General features: G+C 49.7%; 1 protein-coding gene across 2 annotated transcripts in view; it reads left to right on the top strand.

Moving 5' to 3' along the window:
* Positions 1–21,367, top strand: part of NMT1 (N-myristoyltransferase 1) — a 38,576-nt gene extending 17,209 nt beyond the window's left edge. The window contains exons 2-12 of one of the 2 annotated variants that reach the window (XM_036450635.2): positions 180–288; positions 4,786–4,930; positions 12,129–12,247; positions 13,024–13,115; positions 13,977–14,093; positions 14,827–14,997; positions 16,134–16,242; positions 18,326–18,496; positions 19,043–19,210; positions 20,267–20,404; positions 21,010–21,367. In XM_036450635.2, coding sequence (XP_036306528.1) covers positions 180–288; positions 4,786–4,930; positions 12,129–12,247; positions 13,024–13,115; positions 13,977–14,093; positions 14,827–14,997; positions 16,134–16,242; positions 18,326–18,496; positions 19,043–19,210; positions 20,267–20,404; positions 21,010–21,030 — 1,360 coding nt within the window. In that variant the 3' untranslated portion in view covers positions 21,031–21,367. The remainder of the gene's footprint in view (positions 1–179; positions 289–4,785; positions 4,931–12,128; positions 12,248–13,023; positions 13,116–13,976; positions 14,094–14,826; positions 14,998–16,133; positions 16,243–18,325; positions 18,497–19,042; positions 19,211–20,266; positions 20,405–21,009) is intronic. The other variant, XM_045586187.1, reaches the window with a different exon arrangement.
* The last annotated feature ends 3,720 nt before the right edge of the window (positions 21,368–25,087 follow it).

The raw sequence follows: 25,087 nt of genomic DNA, 5'->3' as shown, positions 1-25,087 counted from the left end.
GCTGTGTGTTCTGGTGTCCTCCAAATGCCTCTTCTGGGAACCTGGGTGATTCTCTAGTCTGCTCGGAAGCCAAAGGCTTGATTAAGGAAGGCCTGGCTCCACAGAAAGCTCTTTGTCAGTGTAGCCCAAAACAGATGATTTTTTTTTAAACCCTGCATTGGTATTTACTTGTTTTACAGTGGTTTGAGTCCAGCCAATGACACTGGAGCCAAAAAGAAGAAAAAGAAACAAAAGAAGAAGAAAGAGAAAGGCAGCGAGACAGACTCAGCCCAGGATCAGCATGTGAAGGTAACAAGGAGGCTCTGTTTTCTTGCTGCTGAGAGTTGATTTTTCAGACGAGAAGGGTTTGGGGTAAATGTGTAGAAACGATTTAGGCTGACAGTCTCCACTGGCATTACTTAAAGATGGAGGGCTTGGGTCCCTCTGCCGCCCTCTGCCACCCTAGACCTAGGAGATGAATCTGCTCTCATACCTTAAGACACAGCAGGTTAGCCAGAACCGATTTGACTCAGTGGATAAAGCGTCAGCCTGGGGACTTAAAGGTCCCAGGTTCGATTCCGGTCAAGGGCATGTACCTTGGTTGCTGGCGCACCCCCAGTAGGGGGTGTGCAAGAGGCAGCTGATCGATGATTCTCTCTCATCAATGTTTCTAACTCTCTATCCCTCTCTCTTCCTCTCTTTGAAAAATCAATAAAATATATTTTAAAAAAAAAAGACACAGCAGGTTAGACACTGACTCCCAAGCATGGTGTCCTCTGAGGATGCGCAGGCACATACATGCAGTACCGTGCAAGGTGCCAGTGGAGAGTCGTTTCGCTGTGCCAGCCCGTTACCTAGAGCAGAGGTTCTCAGCCTTTTCCATCTAAATCTCTGCTCAGGCCTATTCTTTTTAAGGCAGACCTTTATGTATTGCAAGCTTTCTCTTAACCAGTTACTAACTGCTACGATATTCTGAGTATAATTTTCAAAGGTCTGCCACTAATGGCATACAAATGGTCAATGCATAGTCATTGTAATGAACATCATGAGTCACACAGTCAGTTTCCCAGTTCCACTAGCTAGAACCACTGGCCTAGAGTTTTCAACCTAAGACTGGACCTGGAGGTATTAGCAAGGATTGTTTTGTTTATAAATAAAACAACATTAAAAAAAAACACACACACTATTATTTCATGTTAGTACTATCCTCTTTAAATATATTTGTAAAATTTATCTTTAGAGAAAGAGGAAGAGAGAGGGAGAGAGAGAAACATTGATGTGAGAGCTTAACTGGTTGGTTGCCTCCCATACACACTCCAACCAGGGATGGAACCCGCAACCTGGGTATGTGCCTGGCCCAGGAATTGAACCAATGACCTTTTGTTGTGCAGGATGATACTCAACCAACTCAGCCACACCGGCCAGGGCTAGTCCTATCCTCTTTAGAATAGATGGGGGAAGTTCATAACCCATAATTCCTCTTTTAGAATAGCTTCTCAAACAGTTGATAAGTGTCATGAGAAATTTGGTCTCATTCCAGTCTATCTACACTTTGTTTCATGACTCAAATGTTATACTCCAACTTCAGTCTTCTATCTTATTAAGATATGACTTCAAGTAATTTTTCAGTATCACACTCCCTATGGAAAAAAAACAAACCATCATATTGTCCACAGCGGGCTAGGTTGTTGCCAGGCACTTGAACATCCCTACAAGGTAGATGGGAGTCTTCCCGTCCTAAAGATGAGAGAGGTGGCTTACCTAGGTTTTTCATTCAGGAATCCTAGCCTGAGCCTATGCTTTGGCTTTAGGATTTTTATTTTTGTTTGGGGATGTGCATTTGGGTGGAGGGTGTGACCCTGAGCCCATATCAAAATGGTTCTCTTTGAAATTAGAAAATATTAATAAACCACCATTTACATAGCTCTTCCATTTTTTCCTCTTTATAAAAGTGAAGTAGTTTATTGTAGAGAATTTAGGGGGGAAATCATAGCAAGAGGAAGAAAACTAAAATCACTTATAATCCTGTGGGTGAGAAAGGGGCCACATACTAAATCTGACAAGCTCGGGAGGCCTGCAGGGCACACCTTACAAGCTCAAAGGTCTATAGTAACCACATAGGATGGTCTGAAATTAAAACTTTCTAACTGGCCCTAGTCAGTTTGGCTCAGTGGATAGAGCGTCAGCCTGAGACCAAAGGGTCCCAGTTCGGTTCTGGTTGAGGGCACATGCCTGTGTTGTGGGCTCAGTCCACAGTAGGTGGCATGCAGGAGGCAGCCAATCAGTGTTTCTCAGCATTGATGTTTCTATATCTCCCTCTCCCTTCCTCTCTGAAATCAATAAAAATATATTGAAAAAGCAAACACTTGCCCTGGCTTTTTTGGCTCACTGGATAGAGTGTCGGCCTGGGGACTGAAAGGTCCCAGGTTCGATTCCAGTCAAGGGTATGCACCTTGGTTGCAGGCACATCCCCAGTAGGGGGTGTGCAAGAGGCAGCTGACGGATGCTTTTCTCTCATCGATGTTTCTAGCTCTCTATCCCTCTCTCTTCCTCTCTGTAAAAGATCAATAATATATATATTTAAAAACAAACAGACCACCAAAACCGGTTTGGCTCAGTGGATAGAGCGTCGGCCTGCGGACTGAAAGGTCCCGGGTTCGATTTCGGTCAATGGCATGTACCTTGGTTGCGGGCACATCCCCAGTGCGGGGTGTGCAAGAAGCAGCTGATTGATGACACTCTCTCATCAATGTTTCTAATTCTCTATCCCTCTCTCTTCCTCTCTGTGTAAAATCAATAAAATATATTTAAAAAAACAAAAAACAAAAAAAGACAAACATACACTTTCTATCTGAAAATGAGTCATGATGGGTAATGTTCTAGGCCAGTATCTTCCCCAGTAAATCTTTACCTTAACTGAGCTTATCTTGTGGTCTTTGGCATCTACATTTATAACACACCTTTTTGTAATTTCTTTCCTTCCTCGCTCCTTCCCCACTGCACCAGAGCAAAGACCACAAAATCTCTCATTGTTATAGTTATTACGTTCATTGTTAACCATCCTATACACGTAAATGTAAAAGAAGTATGTGTTTATTAGGTTTACTTTTTATCCAGGCCCAGAGATTCTCCCACTTCCTCCCGTTTCCCTAAGCTATCACCAGTGGATTTTAGGTAACCCCTTACATTTCCTCCTCTGTAATTTATAAAATAAGGCACATAACTGCCATTCTCTGGAGCATTTTCTCAATCAGTTGAGATTTTGCTTCCTGGCATTTGTCGTCAGTTTAGCTCAAGTAAATTCATAAAAATTCTCTACAGGCTTAAATGTGTCTTACGTTGACAATCCTAACTCCCAAGTCAGTGTAAACACGTTGGTTTATAGTCTTCCTTTCCTTCACAGTCTAAGTGGGAGGAAATAGTGTTAGAAAAAATTATGCATATTTTTATAATTATAAAAACCAGGAGCCATTAAAAATGACAAATTACAACATATCTATAAAAAGTCAAAAGATTTTTTAAAAAGATAAACAATAAACTGGGTAAATAAATATATTAATCAATTTAAAATAATGAAATGAGTGGACAGTTTACAAAGAAAAAATATAAATGTTTAGTCAGTCTATGAAAAGATGATTAAACTCAAAATGAAAGAAATAGAGATTAAAGCAGTCTTTTTCCCCCCCTAGATTGACAGAGATTAAGATTTGTTAAATTTTATTATGAGAGTCTGGAGAAACATGTTCTCATAACAATATTTATTGGTTTATTAACCTGGTTTTAGAGGAAAGTTGACAAAATATATTATAGTTTCAAATGTAATCCGAATACCTGTCAATCTAGCAAACCTCCTTTCTTAGATTTTTATCCTGCAGGAATACATATCCAAATGAGCAAAAATAGATGTACAAGAAAGTTCATTGCAGCATGCTTGTAGCACTGAAGAACAAAACCACCAAAATGCCCATTGGTGGGGGATTGGCTAAATTAACTATGGCCCATGCACAGTAGTTAGAATGGGCAAGTCTGTGTGGCCACATGCGTAGGTCTCTTAGACACAGTGTTTAAAGAGCAGTTTTTAGAATAATACTATATGATCCAATTTTAGTTTTTGAAAGTGTGTGTGTGTGTGTGTGTGTGTGTGTGTGTGTGTGTGTGTTTGGAGCTTGCATATAAAAAAGTCAAATTATACTTGCTTCTTCTACCTCTCAAATTAAGACTGTTGATGACAAGGATTATATTTGAGGGATGGGGTTGTTGGATTTTTACTTTCTATATGTATTACACATTCCTGCATTGTTTGGAATTTTACACTGAACATGTATTCTGCCATCAAACATCATAAGAAGGGGAGAAACCCTGCAGGAAACACCCCTCATTGTTTTGCTCATCAACAACTTTCTCCAGTTGTACAATATGTGATCTCTGGAATTGGGATAGAGGAATCATTCCCCTTCGTTGAGTTGTATCCCTTCAATATATTGTGTGTGTTTTTAATTGATGATTTCAGGGAGAGAGAGAGAGAGAGAGAGAGAGAGAGAGAGAGAGAGAGAGAGAGAGAGATCAATGATGACAGAGAATCACTGAATGGTTGCCTTCTACATACCCCCCACCGGTGATCAAGCCCACAACCTGGGCATATGCCCTGACCGGAACTGAACCATGACCTGATTCGTGGGCTGAAGCTCAACCACTGAGCCACACCGGCCAGGCAAGCTGTACTCCTTTAACTGTTGAACCTATAATTAATCAAAAGTACTTATTAACATAATGAGCCTTTTCTCTCCCCGACTTTGTCTTGTCTAGATGAACTCTTTGCCAGCAGAGAGGATCCAGGAAATTCAGAAGGCCATTGAACTGTTTTCTGTGGGCCAGGGCCCTGCCAAAACATTGGAGGAGGCCAGCAAAAGAAGCTACCAGTTCTGGGACACGCAGCCTGTCCCCAAACTGGGTATGTATGTGCTTCTTCTCCAGTAGAGTTGTGCTGAGGGTTCCATACTTAATTTGTGCGAGCTATATTGTCCTGGAGTGCCTTGGGGGTTATTTATAGGGGGTAGTCGTGAAAGTACAGTATAGAAAAGGCTATTGTTCAGGGACCTTATCGTTGCACAGTAGCACACTGAAACCAAATAATGGCTCCTTCAGTTCATCATCATCCAGTACGAATCTACAAAGAAAAACAATGCATTGGCACATGATGAATGGGGATGTCTGCCCATGTTCTGTCTTCCCACATAGACTTTATGGAGAGACTGTTGTGTTTATCTGGGCAAACCTTCAATCCTGGGACGGCGAAATCCTCAGCCTCTTCCCCTTATCTCTTGCAAATGCATGTTTACTAAATACAAAGTGATTTGACAGTTTACTTAACGATGATGGTTCAACAACTGGAATACCATATGCAGGTTTGGTTGGCACCCCTTAAGAAAGAAAAGAGTGGGATAGCTAGAAAATCTAAAAGGATTCCAGAAGAGACTGGACATAGCAGAGTTAGAGCTGACCTGCTGAGACCAAGCTCCAGCTAACCTTGATGGCTAACTTCAGAGGGTCACTGTTGACAAAGTTTCTGGAGTGGTTACATCATGATTCTGGGCCCATTGATAGCCCACCTCCTGTTTTCTGTGTGGCTGGGAAAGTAAGTCTGTTGGAAAAAAACGTATTTTTTCAACACCAAAAGTGAATGGATGACCTTAGGGTGTTCATGATACTGCTCCTCTCCAGAAACACAGTGTGATTTGACAGTGTGTTTGGTGGGGAGGAGGAGGCGGGCAGGGGCCGGGCCAACGACTGGTGAGGGACAGCTGTGCCCAGGGAGATTCGTCTACTCCAGTGGTGGGGAGTACTCAGTTCAAGCCTTGCTACTCAAACTGGTTCTCACACCAGCAGGATGGCATTGCCTAAGGGTTATAGAATTCAGAATCTCATGCCCCACTCCAGACCTTTAGAATCAGAACTGTCAGGGGGATTGTGTCCATATTGAAAGTTTCAGAAGCTCTGCTCTAAAGCAGATGCAGTTCTTGGGCAATTCAGAAGTGAGCTGAGGAACGTCCCTACAGGCAAAACACTGCTGGATGGCCATGCAAGGAGGCTCTATTCCAGAACCTGTCCCAACCCGTCCACCTGGTCTGTCGGGCTGCCGCAGTCACGTAGGTCCAGGCCCAGTGCCTAAGCCCTCGAGCGGGGCTGTGGGTCACAGTAATGCTGTTCGTAGAGCATTCCTGGTAGCCAGTTCCCATGACCTCTTCCCCTTCAGAGAGCCACATGCTCTGCCTCTGAGCGAAGTGCATGGAGAGATGTGTGTTGACTGCCGAATATTTTGGCTCATTATCAGATGGGGTTTGGGGTTGGTTTTATTTTCACTGGGAATTTGCTCCCTTTTTTACAGACAGTGAAACCTGGGGATGAAGCGAATTAAGTAATAGGCTTCTGTTTCTCTTCAGTCCAGTTATTCTTTGTTTTTTGCCTCAGTTTCTCTACCTGTAATTATAGAAAGTGCTGCATTTTTGTTGTCGTTGTTTGTTTGTTTTCAGAAAGTTCACGAGCAAGCCACACAGTTGCCCCCAGGGTCCCTGATGCAACGATGCTCGGTGCCATTTCTTCTGAGCATGCTCAGTGCCATTTCTTCTGAGCATGCTCAGTGCCATTTCTTCTGAGCATGCTCAGTGCCATTTCTTTTGAGCATGCTCAGTGCCATTTCTTTTGAGCATGCCTTCTGGGCAGTGTGTGGGGTGGGGCTTTGTGGCAGAGTAGGCGCTCTGAGCATCAGATCAGTCTGCCTTTTAGGTCCCTGGCCAGTTAAGTCCATTATTTCCGTGAAGCAGCCCATAAAGGACCACGTTACTGGTGTCAGCTGCTCTGCGTGACTGACTCCCCTCCTCCTCCTGCGAGTGCCCTTAGAGTTGTGTGATTTCTAGAGTTGCCTTCATATTTTCCACTGAAATGGGCTAATGATTGTAAAATTCAAGTATTTCAAGTGAGCCGTGTTTTCACCACTCCTTACCTTGTTGGGACTGATATAAATTGTTTTCCACTAAAGAGACCTAGAATTCTTAAAAATCACCCTAAATTCCCCCACTTAAAGGCCTTCTAAACAGCAATTGTTTTAGGCTATGTAACAGTTCTTTGTGCTCCCAAATAAAATTTTTGTTCTCTTTTTCAGATCATATCATTTCATTTTTTTAAAAAAATATATTTTATTGATTTTATACAGAGAGGAAGGGAGAGAGATAGAGAGTTAGAAACATCGATGAGAGAGTCATCGGTCAGCTGCCTCTTGCACACCCCCTACCGGGGATATGCCCGCAACCAAGGTACATGCCCTTGATCGAAATCGAACCCGGGACCCTTCAGTCCCCAAGCCGACTCTCTATCCATTGAGCCAAACTGGTCCTGGCCATTTTTGTTTTTTAAAGTTTTTTTTAATTTATTGATTTTATTTTATTTTAATATTTTTTATTTTTTATTATTTTACCTTATTTTTTTATTAAATTATTATCTGTGTACATATCTTACTATTGCCCCCCCATTTTTATTTTATTTTATTTTATTTATTTATTTATTATTTTTTTTTTTAAATATACTTTATTGATTTTTATACAGAGAGGAAGGGAGAGAGATGGAGAGTTAGAAACATCGATGAGAGCCATCGATCAGCTGCCTCTTTGCACACCCCCTACTGGGGACATGCCCGCAACCAAGGTACATGCCCTTGACCGGGATCGAACCTGGGACCCCCCAGTCCCCAAGCCGATGCTCTATCCATTGAGCCAAACCGGTCCCGGCCATTTTTATTTTTTTAATTAAATTATTATCTGTGTACATATACCATTGTTTACATATACAATTATTTACATATACCTCATATACCCACTCCCATACATGCCCTCCCTCCCCAGAGTTTTGTGTCCATTGGTTGTACTTATATGCATGTATACAAGTCCTTCAGTCCTTCGGTTGATCTCTTATCTTCCCCAGATCTCCCTACCCTCCCCGCTGTAATTTGGCAGTCTGCTTGTTGCTTTATTGTCTCTATATCTCTTTTGATTCATCATTTTATAATGTTCTTTATTATCCATAAATGAGTGAGATCTTGTGGTATTTCTCTTTCATTGACTGGCTGATTTCACTCAGCATGATGTTCGTTCTCCAATTCCATCCAGGTTGCTGCAAATGATGAGAATTCCTTCTTTTTTTATGGCAGCATAATATTCCATTGTGTAGATGTACCATAGTTTTTGATCCAGTCATCTGCTGACAGGCACTTAGGCTGTTTCCAAATCCTAGCTATTGTAAATTGTGCTGCTATGAACATATGGGTGCATGTATCCTTTCGATCGGTGTTTCTAGTTTCTTGGGATATATTCCTAGGAGTTGAATTACTGGGTCAAATGGGAGTTCCATTTTCAATTTTTTGAGGAAATTCCACACTGTTCTCCACAGTGGTTGCACCAGTCTGCATTCCCACCAGCAGTGCACGAGGGTCCCTTTTTCTCCGCAACCTCGCCAACACTTGTCGTTTGTTGATTTGTTGATGTTGGCCATTCCGACAGGTGTGAGATGGTACTGCATTGTTTTTTTGATTTGCATCTCTTATTTATTGATTTTTAGAGAGGGATGGAGGGAGGAGGAGGAGGAGGAGAGAGAGAGAGAGACATCAATTTGTTGTTCTACTTATTCATGCATTCATGGTCGATTTTTGTATGACCAAGGATGGAATCCACAACCTTGGCCATATCAGGACAATGCTCTAACCAAATGAGCGACATGGCCAGGGCTCATTTTACTTTGTTGTTGTTGTTGTTGTTGTTGTTATTTTAATATTTTTATTGATTTCAGAGAGGAAGGGAAAAGGAATGACAGAAACATCAATGATGAGAGAGAGTCATTGATTGGCTGTCTCCTGCATGCCCTCCATTGGGGACTGAGCCTGTAACTCAGGCCTTTTACCAGAATCGAACCCGGCACTCTTCAGTCAAGGCCAATGCTCTGTCCACTGAGCCAGACTGGCTAGGGCTCATTTTACTTTTTAAAAGTCGCCTTTGTCCATTTCATTTGCCAGCTCTTGCCACAGAACCGGTGCATTCTAAGATTTCATGAACAAGTGGTGAAGGAGTGAATGGAAATGGTTGTTGCACACAGGACCTAGTCTAACCAGCCTAAATTTAAAGATTTGGCCTTAGGATTATTATAGTACAATCATGTGCTTCACAATTATGTTTCAGTGAAGAATGGGCCACACAGCCCGGCTGGTATGGTTCAGTGGATTGAGCATCGTCCCATGGACCAAGAGGTCCTGAGTTCGATTTCCGGTTAGGGCACATGGCTGGGTTGTGGGTTCGATCTCCAGTAGGGGGCATGCAAGAGGCAACCCATCAATGATTCTCTCATGGTTGTTTCTAACGCTTTCTCCCTCTCCCTTCCTTTATCTGAAATCAATAAAAATAAATTTTTTAAAAAAATGGACCACATATACAATGGTGGTCCCATAAGACTATAATGGAACTAAAAAAGCCTTATTCCCTAATGACATTGTAGCACAACACATTGCTCATGTATTTGTGGTGATGTTGGTGTAAATACACCTGCACTGCCAGTTGTATAAAAGTATAACACAAGCCACTGAAACCGGTTTGGCTCAGTGGATAGAGCGTCAGCTTACGGACTGAGAGGTCCCAGGTTCGATTCCGGTCAAGGGCACGTACTTTGGTTGTGGGCACATCCCCAGTAGGGGATGTGCAGGAGGCAGCTAATTGATGTTTCTAACTCTCTCTCTCTCCCTTCCTCTCTGTAAGAAATTAATAAAAAATATATTTTAAAAAAACTAACACAAGTAATTGTGTATAGCAGTGTTTCCCAACCTTCTCTCATGATGAGAATCACCTGGTGGAGTTGTTAAAACACAGATTCCTGAATCCCAACTAAGAAGTGCTAAACTAGAATTTTTGAGAACATATAGGTAAAATTGCATACCTAACTTAGTGCTCTGTATATAAAATCTGTCTTAGAGCACTAGTTAAGTATACAATTTTACCTATATGTTCCCAAAAATTCTAGTTTAGCACTTCTTAGTTGGGATTCAGGAATCTGTGTTTTAACAACTCCACCAGGTGATTCTCATCATGAGAGAAGGTTGGGAAACACTGGTGTATAGTACATAATACTTGATAACAATAACTGACAATGTTACTGATTTATATATTTACTAAACTATGCTGTTTATTGTTATTTTAGAGTATACTCTTTCTACTTATAGAAAAGTCGTTTGCTGAAAACAGTACGTGGTATTATGCTGACAACAGCCTTCTACATCTTGTATTTACCACATTTCTTGATTCCATCATTTTCTCTTGTGCTTGATTTAATGTCGCGTTGTTTGTGCAGTATTGTGCCGTACGAGCTTGTAGCCTTGGAGCAATGGGCTATACAGTAGAGCCCAGGTGTGTGGTAGCTATCCCATCTGGATTGGTCTAACTGCATTCTGTGATACTCGCACTAGGAGAAATCTCCTAACGATGCATTTCTCAGAACATGTCCCTGCTGATAAGGGGGCATAGCTAACTGTACCATGGGGAAGACCACTGGTATCTTATCCATGAAATTGTTAGGAAAATAATAATAGCAAAAAGATTCTGAAGTTAAATGTATTTTGGAAAAGAAAGTTCAATGTAAGGAAAAATAAACTTGCAACTAGATGAGAGTAGAAATCCTCGGTACTTTCCAAGGACCTGGCCCTTGGCTTTGTACACTCAGGTTTTATATGGCAGTGAATCGGAAGTGGATTGACTTATATTGAATTTCTTCTCAAGGGCCACTTTATGGATAAACCAAAAGGCCAGCTTCTAAACTAAGGAAGACAAATACCAGCTCTTGCCTAACCAAACCTGCTGGGGAGCCAGATTGTCAGTAGGCAGCCGGCTGCTTCTCTGCCATGTAATCCCCCCAGTGTCACCTGTAATTCCCAGTTTGTGACCCTTAGCATGTTTGTCATGTTTCATTTCTTGAATATTTTTCCAGAAGGTGGTACATCTTGTAGAGTTGGGGACCTTGTCTTTTCCTGGCTATATCCGAGTGCATGATGTCTGGTACACAGTGGTGTTCAGTAAACGTGAGTGTAAGAGTTGGATGTTTAGTGCTGACGGTGTTGTCCTCAATTCACAGCCATAGCTGGCCGTTTCTACTTCACCTGCCCCACAGATATGCTACTGGGCGGGTTGAGCTGCCTGTTACACATTAGAAGGATCTATTTGGCCAGGAGTTTGAAAGATGGTAAAAGCATGAAGTGTCTACAGTGTCCTATGCTAGAAGCAAACAGGGTACTTGTTTGAAAACTCAGTTTTCAAAATGTACTAAACGCTGCATTCTTCTATGTGTGAACATAAGTAAGCTCTGAATTGTAGAAACTAAATAGCTCCAACAGCCAAAATTGAGTGTTTGATGTCCAGCGTTTATCAAATGACTGGCTGGGCAGTGGGAGGGGATCGGGGCTGTATCTCCTCAGCACCCAAGCACTCCCTCCACATCCTGCAGAGGAGCGGTGTGTCCGGGTGGGGTGTCGTGTCAGAGCCTCGCTTCCCGGCAGTGTTGTGTGGACGGTGATGCAGCCTAAAGGTCCTCGCAGGACTCCGCAGACCCTGAGGACCTGATTGGCAGCAGCCGTTCACTGGCCACGTTGTAGAAGCCACGGCTGCAGCGCCAGGATCCAGCCTGCCGCCTCGATGCCGTCATCTGGTTCAGGAATGGGCCTAGGACATGGTTGCTGTTGTCACAAAAGCAGCTTTGTTACAACTTCTTCTAAATTCGTCGAGGTTGATGGGCCAGGGCCATGACAGCACTCTCTGCACCAACCAGGAGGCAGGAAGCCAAATTAGTCAAGATTAATGTTTGTCACTCAGTAACCAGAGGAGATAGAAAAGGATTTCCAGAAAACCAGCCACCTTGGCTGCCAGTGATTGTGCTGAAGTTTTGCCATGAATTGGCCCTTAGTGAGGGGCCAAGGGACGCTCAGAGGTGGCCTGCAGCTGCCAAGCACAGAGTGTTCTTCGGATGGGGTTCCTGGGGACAGGAGGGACTTGTCCTGGTTGATTGGGAACCGAGCGCCTTCCCTCCCCCAGGAGGCAGCGGGAAAGGCTCATGGCTGTCTCTTCTTCCAGGAGAAGTAGTGAACACCCATGGTCCCGTGGAGCCTGACAAAGACAACATCCGCCAGGAGCCCTACACCCTGCCCCAGGGCTTCACCTGGGACGCCTTGGACCTGGGGGACCGTGGCGTGGTGAGTAGTCCCAGGCCGGCCGCAGTGTGGATTGGGCGCTTTCACAGCGAGCCCTGCCGGCATGGAGGCAGCGTCACCTCAAGCCTTCTTCGAGGACTCTCTTACAGCTGAGCCAAACAGGTCTGAGCAGACCACACGCACATACACACACATCTGCTAGCATTGCCTCTGGGGCCTCCCCAGCACCACAGAAATAGCACTTGGCTTCTCTTTAGCTCTTCAAAGTGGCTATCCTTTTTTTAAGCTTTCATTTTTTTTTTTTTAATGGGTTTTAGAGAGAGAAAGGAATGGGGGGAGAGAGACGGGGGCGAGGAGGGGAGGAAAACCGAGAGAAACATCTGTCGGTTGCCTCCTGGATTCAGGGCACATGTCAAACCCGGATCCTAGGCATGTGCCCTGACTGGGAATCGAACCAGCGACCCTTCGGTGCATGGGATAGTGCCCACCCAACTGAGCCACACTGGCCAGGGCCACATTTTGCTTGTTCATCATTCATTCATTCATTCATTCCCTTGTCTTAACAAGGAGGTGGTGGTTAGTTGGTTGGCTTCCTTGGTTGTCTGTCACTTTATGTACTTAAGTGGACCACTCTACCCCTGAGGCTCAGTTTCCTATTACAACTGCGGTGCTCATGTGCTCGTTTCAAAAGAGTCCCTTCCATGCCTGGGATGCAAAGGAAGTTTGCCTTGTCCTTCTGAAAAGCGTAGAGCCCCAGGGTGTCAGAGTTGGCCCCCATCTGGCAGAATACCTCTAAGACAGCACCTGTTTCTCTGCAGCTGAAAGAATTATACACCCTCCTGAATGAGAATTATGTGGAAGATGATGACAACATGTTCCGATTTGATTATTCCCCGGAATTTCTCTTATGGTGAGTTTAAGGGCTTCCTTACAGTTCTGGGCCACGCCATAGAGCAGACCCACCACAGGCCTCAGATTTTTCATCCCCTTTGAATGGCAAGTTAGTGTGTAATTTCTTAGTTCCTGCATCTGAAGGAGACTTGCTTCTAGTGGAGCTTAGCGTCGAAACCTTATTTAAGATAGAATGACTGAGTGAGGGAGACTGTGGAATTGTTACCAGAAGAAAAGATCATCTACTCAATGGGATTTTATGTAAGAAGGGGAAGAGCAGTGAAAGCTACTGATATTTTAAAAATCAAGAAGGGATCATTTTCTGTCCATTTTCTGAGTACGCTCGGTTGTATGAAAATGGCCTTGTGTGGCTGAGCCATCCATCATCCTGGGCCACATGTAACATCCAGGAAGGGGGAGGAAGGAGGTTGAAGAGTAGAGAGGCTGGAATGTAGAGGGATGGAGGAGGGAAAGGAAGACCGGCAAGCAGAAAGGGGAGTGATGGCCCGAAGGGCAGAGGCAGACCAGTGCTTCAGCGGCTCCATGATGGGCTCCCAACCATGGGACCCACCGGACTCAGAGCCAAGGAGGCCGGTTTACTTACGCTGTCAGAGTGAGTGAATACAAAGGAGTTGGATCTGATGTAAAGCCTCAGTATGACAGCCTTCGATTGGGTGGGTATGTAGGCCAAGTGGGCTGAGCAGCCAGAAGGGACTGTGACTCATTCCCATTGTGTCCAGGAGGGCTTGGCCCTAAAGGGAATGGGGGTGCTAGCCCCCAGGGACGCAGTAGCAGAAGGTTAGAACCAAACTCAGCTGTGGACCCCAAACAGCCCGCCCTGCCTGCTGGCGAGCGGCACCACAGCCCCTGTCTCTTCCAGGGCTCTCCGGCCGCCTGGCTGGCTCCCCCAGTGGCACTGTGGGGTTCGAGTGGTCTCAAGTCGAAAACTGGTTGGGTTCATCAGCGCCATCCCAGCAAACATCCACATCTATGACACGTAAGCACCAGCACTGTCCCCCAACTCCCACATCCCTACCATCCTGCTCGGTCTGGGAGGGAGAGGAAGGAGCACAGGTACACACACCATCCACAAAAGAAAGAGGGGAGGTCCATGAAGCGGGGGAACTCAGGCCCTGGGAATAGAAACTCATAGTAAGAACTGTTTCTCTCTCAGCTGTTGCTGATGCTCTTGTCGGGGACCTGGGCTCCCTGAGGGCCAGCGCACGACCTGACCAGGAGCTCCGTTTGCACTTGCATTAGCACATGTTTATGTACTTGAGCAGCTTCAGCAATGGGCTGGAGCCAGGGGCCTCTCATTCAGATAGTCATGGGGCCTTCATTCTCCCTGAGTGAAGACCATCTGCCATAGTCTTCTAGACTTATGGGTTGTGGATTCTTGTTGGTGTCAAACTCCTTGCAGTGCCTTGACTTACTCTGTGAGTTTTTCTATCTGCTGGTGGGGCTCCCCCAGCCTGCCATGCAGATCCACCAGGGAGATGCTGGCGGTGCCTTCAGTAGAGCAGTTTGCTTAAGTCCCACTTAACCTCCGGAAGTAGAGTCTGGGTTGTGGTGAGAGCGGCTCCTTGCCTGGGGCAGCAGAGCCACGGCAAAGAGTCCGAGTCCCGACTGCTGAGCCTGTGCTGAAGGCCCGGTCCCTGCAGGGTGGCTGCACGTGCTCGTAGGGATTGCCTTACCTGATCCAAGCCTGGTCACGGTCTCTCTCCCTTTAGAGATAAGAAGATGGTGGAGATCAACTTCCTGTGTGTCCACAAGAAGCTGCGTTCCAAGAGGGTGGCTCCTGTCCTGATCCGGGAGATAACCCGGCGGGTTCACCTGGAGGGCATTTTCCAAGCTGTTTACACTGCCGGGGTGGTATTACCAAAGCCTGTCGGCACCTGCAGGTAACCGTCCTCCTCCGGCCCCGGAGTACCGGCAGTCGCTTAGCTGAGCTGTCACTGGCAGTCACGTCTCTGCCTCAGCCCAGTGCTTGCCCTCTGCTGTCTGATAGGAGGGGTTGTGGGTACCCGCGGGAGCAGGGGGAAGCGTGGAGGAGTGCATTAGGAAGGGCAGACTGGAAAGGACATCATGCCCTTTCCAAAGGGATTAGTCATCCTCAGCTCCTGTCCATTCCTGCCATTTGGAAATCAGAGGTCAATCTGCTGGGGTTTTGTTTTAGTTTTTAAGGACAAGCCCAAATCTGGATTTTTATGGTAAGTGTCCGCAAGTTTCAAATGGTTGGCTCAGTTTTGTTTTGAAAAATTTTTTTTTTTTTTTGTAAATATATTTTATTGGTTTATTACAGAGAGGAAGGGAGAGTTAGAAACGTCGATGAGAGAGAGTCATCAATCAGCTGCCTCCTGCACACCTCCACCGGGGATGTGCCCGCAACCAAGGTACATGCCCTTGACCGGAATCGAACCCCTCAGTCAACAGGCCGACGCTCTATCCACTGAGCCAAACCGGCCTCGGCTTGTTTTGAATATTGTGTGGGCCAAAGAGAGCGTGTCTGATCCCCGAGCGACCCAAGAACCTCTGACTCAGAAGGTTGTTTGAAACAATCGCAGTCTGTGCCTTGAGAACTTCGAAAGTAAAAACACAGGCAACTGCAGTAGAGGAGGGAGGAGGCAGCTAACCGTTGGTAGAGAACTGTAAGTGCTTTATGTCTTTTCCATTGACTGGATTCCAGAGTGGGGCGTGCTCTTCCCAGACAGCTACTGTAACAGGAGTTGCGTTTGAAATTGAGAAAGAAAAACAGGGAGAAAGAATCCAGGAAGAGCTCCGGCCGCACCCCAGTCACTGCAGGTGGAGGGTGTTGGAGAGCAGGGCGATGCCACTGGCTCAAGAGATGTGCGTCTCTTGTGCCACCTGCTGGCCATCTGGGGATCTCTGCCAATGTTTTTTTTGGGTTTTTTTGGTTTTGTTTTGTTTGGGTTTTTTTTGTCTTTTTTTAATTTATCTTTTTTGTTAAAAATAGTCATTGTTCTCTTAATGGGACTTGCCAGAATCCATTGAGGAGAGGACATTTGTGTCCCCACAGGTACTGGCATCGGTCCTTAAACCCACGGAAGCTGATTGAAGTGAAGTTCTCCCACTTGAGCAGAAACATGACCATGCAGCGAACCATGAAGCTCTACCGACTGCCAGAGGCCAGTGGTGCTCCGGGCGCTGGGCAGGGGCAAGGAGAGCCGAGGAGCCTGGTCCTCAGCAGGAGAGGAGCAAGGCTTGGGGTTGGGGGAGGGGTCAGAAAACAGACTCAACCCATAGTTTCCAGATTGCTGACTTTCCTTTTCCGTTGTTTTCTACGCCTGTAGCAAGGGCTTTATTTTAGTTTGACTCCTCAGTTCGCCTGCACCTGGGCTAGCTTCTCTGTTGATGGGCTCAGAGAACGCCTCTTTTCTGCAGTTTCAGCCTAAATGTGCCTAAATGGAAGGACGAGTCCACTCACTGAACCGCACCACCTCCCAGAGCCCAGTGTAACCAAGCCAGAGTGTCTGCTGCCCCCTCTGCCTGACGTGGCAGATTTCTAACGCCAGTGCCTCCATCCAGACTTGCCCATCAAAGGATGGGCACCCGGAGGGAGTTGGTTATGTGTTCTGGACCTCCATTTGCCTAGTTTCCCAGCAAAACAAGTCTTCCCTGCTCTCCTTGTGCACCTGGCTTCCGGGTCCTAATGGGTCTTCAGACGCTCCTGCCCCCTCGGGCCTCTTCAGGCAGCAGCACAGTCACTGGGTGTTGGCTTGTGAGAGGCCTGCCTGCCTGGACTGGGTTAAGCCACTCAGCTGGATTAGTCACCCTGGGATCAAGCTCACCCACCACTGGATTGGGGTCATTCGTGTCCCGTTTTGAGGGACTGTCCAAAAGCCGCAGATTCGGGAGCCGGGTTTCGGTTATTGTGACAGGGTTGTCCTGATTCCTAGGTCATTAGAGAGCATTCTTAAGGTGTGCAGCCACCAAAGGATGCCTCTGCTCTCCCGCCGCGGCCGAGGAGCCTCAGCATGACTGCAGCGGGGTCATTGGGGAGCGCCTTGTAGAAACAAGTCAGTCATGTTCCCCGGCAGCAGCAGGATGAGTGAGCAATTTCAGCAGCGGCAAGTCCTGAGCCTGCTGTTTTAAAAGCAGTGCCTACCTGGGAGGGGTTACATCAGGCAGTGCCCGAGGCATGTACGTTACAACGCCACCCTGTTCTCAGGTTTGGCTGACCCCACTTTACAGATCGAGGCTGGGAATATCCTCTCAGCCCCAGTATTAGCCTCAGAGCATCACAGGGCCTCATTCCACGGAAACCTCTTTTTCTTTTCTGTTTGAGGGTAAATTCCGGGAAATTAGTGCTTTTCTTCTGTATTTAATTGTATGAGTGTTCTGTTGGGACTGCTAGTACAGTGGCATCCAAGTGGATAAAACAAGCCCCCTGTCAGATGTGGGCCCGGGTTCCCCAGAGCCTGCAGCTGAGAGCCTCTGTGGGTGCTCGGAGTCCATAGGAGAGACAAGTGTAGGACGAGATTCAGTTCAGCGGAGGGGGTGGTGAGGGCTCAGAGGAAAGGAGCCTAGAAAGTCTTCGTGGAAGCCCGGGGGTAGCACTGGCTGGGCCTCCCCATCACACCCATCGGGTGGTCTGGCTTCCTTCCATCCTGGCACCGTTCACATTTGTGCTGGTAATTCTCTGTCCTGGGGGCTGTCCTGGGCAGCATGTAGGATGCTTTAGCCGCATCCCTGGCTTCTCCCATCAGATGCTGGTAGTACCTCTCCTGCTAGTTGTAACAACCGGAAACGTCTTCCGGTGTTGTCCAGGGTCCTGGAGGGGGGAGCCAGGGAGGCAGAACTGCTCTGTTGAGGACACTGAACTGGAAGGACAGAAGGCACAGTCAGAGCAGCCAGCCGGGGCAGGGGTGGAAGGTCTTGTGCTCCGTGTGGAGGAGTTTGGAACACGGAAGTGGTGTGGTGGGTTGTGTTTCTTAGGAAGACGGCCTGGGGTATGTGGATGAGAGGTTGAAGCCACAGCCTTAAGCAGGAGGGAAAAGGCCAAAAGACGCTGGAGAAGCAAGACTTGTACCTGAGCGGATCTGGAGGGCGAGAGGGAGTTGCCATGGGTGGCAGGACTCTGTGTGAGGGCCTGGGTGGAAAGATCCAAAGCCGGTAACGAGGGAGACTTGACTTCTGGTGCCTATAGGACCTGAGAGGAGTCCGGGTGCTCACAGCACATCTGATGCTGTTTGTCTATCTTCCTTCCAGTCTCCCAAAACAGCTGGACTGCGACCAATGGAAAAAAAGGACATTCCAGTAGTTCACCAGCTCCTCAGCAGGTACCTGAAGCAGTTCCACCTCACGCCAGTCATGAGCCAGGAGGAGGTGGAGCACTGGTTCTACCCCCAGGAAAATATCATTGACACTTTTGTGGTGGAGGTGAGTGGCCGTTCACAGAGTGGCGAGGTTTCCTGGTTCAGTGACTGAGGAACCGACTGACGGGCATGTTGGCACCTAGACTTCCTTGGCCGTCCATGCTTGCTCCTCCCCATGACAGGAAGTTGTAGTTTGCATTTGCTAAAATGATCCCTCTGGCCAGCTGTGAGCCCTTCTCCCTCCCACCACCCCGTTGGTGACAGCACAGAGCCCTCTCGGGTCAGCCTGCGGGCCTGGCCTGTCGTGGCCTGAGGCAGAGCTGGCCAGGCGTTGGGGCCGCACTTTGGGGGAATGTGAGCCATGAGAAGTCTCCGGGGAGGCGCAGGCCAGGAGAGAGCTGCTCCCACATTCCAGCCTGGATTTTCCTCTGGCTCTGTCCTCAAGTGCCCCGGCCAGAGTCTCTTCTCCTCCTGCATATTCCGTTTCAGTTTCCGCCCAGTTGTTGAGGGGCAGAGCTGCCTGTGGGTGGCGGGAGAGCAGGAGAACACGTGTGCCAGACTGCGGATTCCCGTGCGTGTGACGGTGCCTTCTTTCGCTTCTTCCCCCCAGAGCGCAAGCGGGGAGGTGACGGATTTCCTGAGCTTTTACACGCTTCCCTCCACCATCATGAACCATCCCACCCACAAGAGTCTAAAGGCTGCTTATTCCTTCTACAATGTTCACACCCAGACCCCTCTTCTCGACCTCATGAGTGACGCCCTTGTTCTCGCCAAAATGGTGAGGGGCGGGCCGGAGGGCGGGCCGGCTCTGGGGCAGTGGTAGCGGAACGGCGGGGAGCACAGCTCAGGGAGGTAGCTGCCATGGGCCAGAGCTGAGCCTGCCTTGTCCTCTTGCTCTGCTTAGGGAAGAGCCGGCAGTGGTCAGCCAGCAGCTAGAAACTAGGAGGGAGCAAGGAGCAGCCACACGAAGTGAAGGCATTGACTCCTCCTGGTTTATTCAGTGAGTTCCGTTCTCACGGGAGGCTGCCAAGGAGCCTGATAGCAGGCCCGCCCAGGCGGAGAGGGGTCCTTAGGCCTCCCCAGCGGGATGGGGACTGGTCTCTGTCCGGGTGAGTCACTGGAGCGCTGGCTGGAGAGCATGGGGGAGGGGCCAGGTGTCTTATCCCCAAGAAGTCGTCCTCAGTCAGGCCTTCATTATGGGTTTGCCTAAAGGGAGCCCAGCCCTGCGGGGCAGCTAGACCAGCGGTTGCAACCTTTCGGACCTCACAGACCTCTAGAGGTCCACGGACCACCAGTTGGCGACCGCTGAGCTAGTCCAGTCCCCGCCCTGGGAGAGCTTCTGGTCAAGGTGGTGAGGTGTAGGAAGTGTCTTCGTCACAGTCTCCACGCCGCACACCAGGTGTTCTGGAATCACAGGTGTGCACTGAAGGCCTGAGCTGAGGTGTCCAGGGAGTGAGGGAGCAGTGCAGGTGCTGACAGGAGCTAGCTCCTCCAAGGAAGGGTTCCGGCGTGGTCTCCAGCGAGGACTGTGGGAGTTACTCGAGTATTTCAGGGAGGTGCGGCCGGAACAATGGGAGCAGTGGCTTGGACACTGCGTACACAGTGAGCTTGGAGGCTCACGGGGAGAGGCAGGTAGGATGGCCTCAGTGTCCTGAGAGCCGGCACTGGCGAGCGGGCGCTCTGGAGCTGGAATTCAACACGGCAGCAGCCAGAGCTCTGAGGGAAGAGAGCTCTGTGGCCACCTTGGGGTGGTCTGACAGGATAGAAGAGGGCAGGAAGGTGAGGCAGCTTTCACCTCTCCTCACCTGTTCTCCTGGTCCTTGCTGCTCTACAGAAAGGGTTTGACGTGTTCAATGCACTGGATCTCATGGAGAACAAAACCTTCTTGGAGAAGCTGAAGTTCGGCATAGGGGATGGCAACCTGCAGTATTACCTTTACAACTGGAAGTGCCCCAGCATGGGGGCGGAGAAGGTACGTAAGCGCCTGGGCCTGCCTGGCCGGGGAGCCGGTGGAGCAAAGGCAGGGCCTGGTCTGGGATCCGGCCTCAGTCTGGGCCTTGTTAACGGGCGTTTGGCCCCTGAAAAGCCCCTTTCCCCAAATGGCCAGCCTGGGGGAGGGGGTGGCAGAGGGTTGGGCTCCAGAGCCATAGAAGCAGGAAGGTCGTCTCCAGCGTCTCTTCCCACCGGGAGTCACTTCCGCAGGCTGGGGCAGGGCACTGGGGCTGTCTCAGCGATGAGCTGCCCACTGTTAGCCAGGAAGTCTGGAGTGTGAGGATTGAGGATTTTCCCTCTGCTGCGCTGCTGCCCTCGTCCCAGCCCTCCTTCCACCCCCCTCAGCCCAGGACCATGGTGTGGTCAGCGGTTAGCAAAATGAGTGCTGGACAGAGGCCCACTGACCGGTGCAGCTGCTCTCCTGAAGGAGTGGTCGCCGTATAGGCTGAGCGTGAGCCTCGGCTCCCACAGCCAGCACTGGGCTCAGCCATTGGCACTTCGGGCCGGTCGGTCGGTCGGTCGGGAAGTGGGAGAGGCTTCAAACAACTGTCAACTCAACCCTGCCTCTCCGATTGGCTCTCCTAGGTTGGGCTGGTGTTACAGTAACCAGGTGCCAGTGAGATTCTGGATAAAACCACTGAGAATTCAAACCAGGAAATGGAACCCCACCACTTGTTGGTCCAATGTTCACAAACGTGAGAATCCCTGGCAAAGGGAACAGAAGTGAACCGGCTTAACCAAACCGCCGCTGAACTTGACAATGGTTTTGCGATGGCGTAGGCTGCGTGATGTCACCTCTGGCCGTGTCTCTGGTCTCCCTGTTTTCCAGTTAATCACATCCTTATGCAGCCGTGATCAAGGGAATGTAACTGCTGAAAACTAAGCTCGTGATTGGCATATTATGGAGTTAACGGGTGAATAATAAAAGTATATATTATATATATATATAAATATTTTAAATATCTTTCATGTTCCAAATGTACAAGGATGTCCGGTCTCTAGTGAAAAGCTGAATCCAGATCATTCCTGAAAATTAGGCTCCAGGACAGTGCCAGGCACACACAGTGCCACAGTGATGGTTCTCTTCTGGAAGCAGGCATTGGCTGTTCTTGGGGGAGCAGGAGAAAGGATGTGGGCAAGTCTGTCCAGTTCCCCTTCTGAACTGGCTGGAACGATTGGCTTCGAGAAGGCAGAGTAAGGTGGCGGGGCTGTGCCAAGCTTTGGGGAGGGCGTAGGTCTCAGACTGCAGGTGGAGCCCTCGGTGGAGCCAGTCCTACTCGGAGGCTTCTCTGCATTCAGAAACAGTGATGCTCTGTGGAAGCAGGTTCATTAAATGGAGAAGGATCTCCATCCGCTTGGCCTGCCCCCTGTTGGAAGTCATCCTGCCAACTCTTTAGCCAGCTATTGCCAATCTTATAGTCTTGAGTCCCCCATGAGATTGTTTTTCCATTTCAGGGGTGACTGGCAGTTTGAAGGGGACCTCTGACCTCCTTGTAGCATTTGGGACTTTGTGGAGACCATGTCAGTGCAAGGTCTGGTTAGCTCGTCTTCGAGCGAAGAGCCAGCACCCTCGCCCCCAGGGTGGCTGGGCAGGGACGGTGTGGGTTCCCAGGCCCCTGGCCTGTGCCTTCCAACCCTTTGACACCTCTTGTGCTCCTTCCCAAGACGGCCTGCAAGAATGGCAAGGAGTGGTGGTTAGACGCCAATCTGAACTTAACAGAAGTGATTTCATGTTGCCATTGTCCGAGTGGCTTCACCGACGATGTTCGGTGGATTTTGTGGCGGCGATGGTTATTGATGCTGCCAGTTTCCCACAGTAGGGGGACCTCCGGTCACTGTTCGGGCCGGACTTCCTCTTCCTCACTTGTGCCCAGCCAACTGGCTTAGGGAGGATTTGCTGTGGAATTGTCAGCAACCCACATCCAGGTTTGTATGTAAGTAACTTTTGTTCTAGGAGAAAGGAAGTGGGTGGATAATGTGGTGGGAGGGTTTCCTGGCTGCTTTCCCCCCCTCGGCTACTTGCAGGGGGAAGGAAGTCTTAGCCAGGAGGCAGACTGTCTAGTCTTACCAACTGCAGCCATGCTCTGCAGGCTGGCAGAGCTGTTTGAGGCTGAGGGTTTTGGTGAGGTTGGCCAGGTTCATTCTGCAGGCCCCGAAGCTGGAAGAAATGTGTGCTTGGCATCGGGGTGTGCCACCTGCTGCAATCTGCCTGCTCTCGGAAGACTGGATTGGGATTTCATCGGGCCTCTGGGGGCCTCCCTTCTCCTGTTGTCCCTGCCCTGCAACCTGCAGGCACCAAGGATCATGGCTGACCTTTGACTCCTTGACTCCGAGATACCCAGACCAAAGAAGCCGCTGTTCTCAGCAAGGTGTTCCCTGCATTCCGCAGACAGAGGAGTCAGAGGCGGCGGCTCGCCTTACAGCCTCTGAGACGTCAGGCACAGCCCCGAGGCCCAGGCAGCGGGCCCAGGGCAGCTCCTGAGATCGGAGAAGACGGTGCCCAGCTCTTTCCTACCTGGGGCAGGACCCGAAACTTGGAAACACTCCCTGTCTGGGCCAAGTCCTAGCCTGACTGCCTCCGAAATTGGGGTGCACAGCAGCTCCTGGGGTTTGCCTGGGGTGACCCAGGTCATGGAATGGAAACAGGCCTGGGCTCCTCTGGAAGAAACAGATCTCCGGAAAGGCCCCCGTGCCTCCCTCCACACCCACGTGGCCCTCGGACTCCACTGTCCTTCACGGTGGGGACCCTGCCCCACCCGCAGCACCACCACCAGGGCTTCGGGGACCGGCTCAGTGGCTGCAGCCCCTCCCAGAACCTCAGGTCAGAACCACCGTTTGGGATTCAAGGCCTCCCCTCAGGCGCTCTGCAGGATGGTGGCGCCGTGGCTGGTAGAACCAAACAAGGGAAGGACCTGGGACCTGCCTCTGGGGGTGACTGTCGTACCTGTGCCGCCTCTACTTGCTGACACTGGGCTTTCAGACACGCGTGTCTGTGTTTATCTCCTGCCTTTGGATTGACTGCATTAGATCCCTGACTCCCTGGCGAATCCCCATGGCCCCCGGCTGGGAGAGAGCTGGTCAGAAAAAGCCGCCCCGGTCTGGACGGAGGTCTGTATCGGGCTTGTTGCCCATACATGCCTGCATTCAAAGACGCTCATGTGTGGTTTGAAGGCCGGCCCACAGCGAGCCACTTCGACACGCAGGTCTGTGGAAAATGCCAGGCCTTTCCCGCCCCTCCCGTCTAACTGCCAAGCCCCTCACTTGCTGGTTCACTGAAGCTCCAGTGTGGGTGTCCCAGTTGTCTTTAGTTCGTTGCTCTAAGGTGACCAGCGTTTAACCAACCCTAGGGGTGTCCCAACGGCCTGGACAGCTTCGGGAAGCTGTAGTGTAGGAGGGCGAGGAGCGGTCAGACCAGGGGAGGCGCAGGTTTGTGCCTGGTCAGTGCCCACCTGCCCCCAACAGGCGGCCCCAGGCTTCGGTTTTGCCCTACTGCCAAGTGAAAGCGGGCCTGCGAACACTGCCCCCGGGAGGCTTTGTGGGACAATGTCATTGAATTAAATAAACAATACGGACTGGCTGCAGGTGCTGAGCCTGGGACAGGGCGGGGAAGCTTCACCTTTTTGTCCTGGCGTTGCGCAGGGAGAAATACCAAATGCATTGTTGCGCTTGATACATCTCACTTGTTTCTAATAAAGGAAGCAGCTGATTAAACCTCCCGCCCTCCTGGTTTTGCTGTGGACAGCAGGTGGCCGCGGACCCGATGGCCGCCCCGGCTGGGCTAGGTGCCCCCGAGCGGCAGCGCCCGCGGGAAAGGCTGCCCACAGCTCTGGGCAGCTTTTGAAGACTCATGGCAGACTGCCCCTTTCAGGGCGGACTTGGCGCCTTCCCGTCCTCTCAGGCGCCAGCGAGGAGCCAGCACTGACCCAGCCTCGCTCCCTGTAAGAGGAGCAGCTGGGCCTGTGCCACCAGCACCAGGCGCCGTGGCCGAGGAGCGGGGACCGCTGGGCCCCTCGTCTGGGTCAGCAGTGGCTCCTCTGATGGAGGGCGCAGGCACTGCCCTGCCACTCGGCCCGATGCCACATCTTTCCTTCTGGGCGGGGGGTCTGGGCCACCGGGGGTGTTTTTAACCCTACAGGTCACCAGGCCACCGCCCTGAGCCAGCTTCTGAGGGGCCTTCCCATCCCTGCTCTCTTCCTGTGCTTTCCACCCACTCCCCGACCCATGCTCCTTCTGGGCCCCCTTGGCTGCTTCCTCAACCCTTCCCAGGGACCCTGGCCCCTGAGCCGCCTCCAGGGACTGCTCCCAAGCTCTGCCCTTGCTCCACATTCACCCTAGAAGGCCACCTTCTGACAGGTTTGCTGTGGCCTCTGTCACCTGCTGCCTCTGCACACCCGCCTCGCCGGAGCAGCCGCTGCCTCCAGCCTTCATCTAAGTCTGGGTGCTGGTGGAAGGTGAGCACCAAGTCTGCGATTTGTCTACTGAGTAGACAGAGGCCCTGAACCCCGCTGAGCCTGGAAAGGGGGGGTCTCTCTGAGGCCCCTCAGAAGCTTATCCAGCTGCCTCCCCGGTCCGGGCCCCTCCGAGGCCGGTGGGCAGCTTGTGATGGTGTCCCCGCCCGCAGCCCCCCTGGCAGTGAGACAGACCAGGCCCTGCTGGGGGAGAG

Source organism: Pipistrellus kuhlii, unplaced genomic scaffold (assembly GCF_014108245.1).
Source record: "Pipistrellus kuhlii isolate mPipKuh1 unplaced genomic scaffold, mPipKuh1.p scaffold_m20_p_22, whole genome shotgun sequence".
In the NCBI taxonomy this organism is placed as follows: Eukaryota; Metazoa; Chordata; class Mammalia; order Chiroptera; family Vespertilionidae; genus Pipistrellus; species Pipistrellus kuhlii.
Note: the sequence above shows the minus strand (reverse complement) of the source record. Positions and strands in the feature narration are given on the sequence as shown.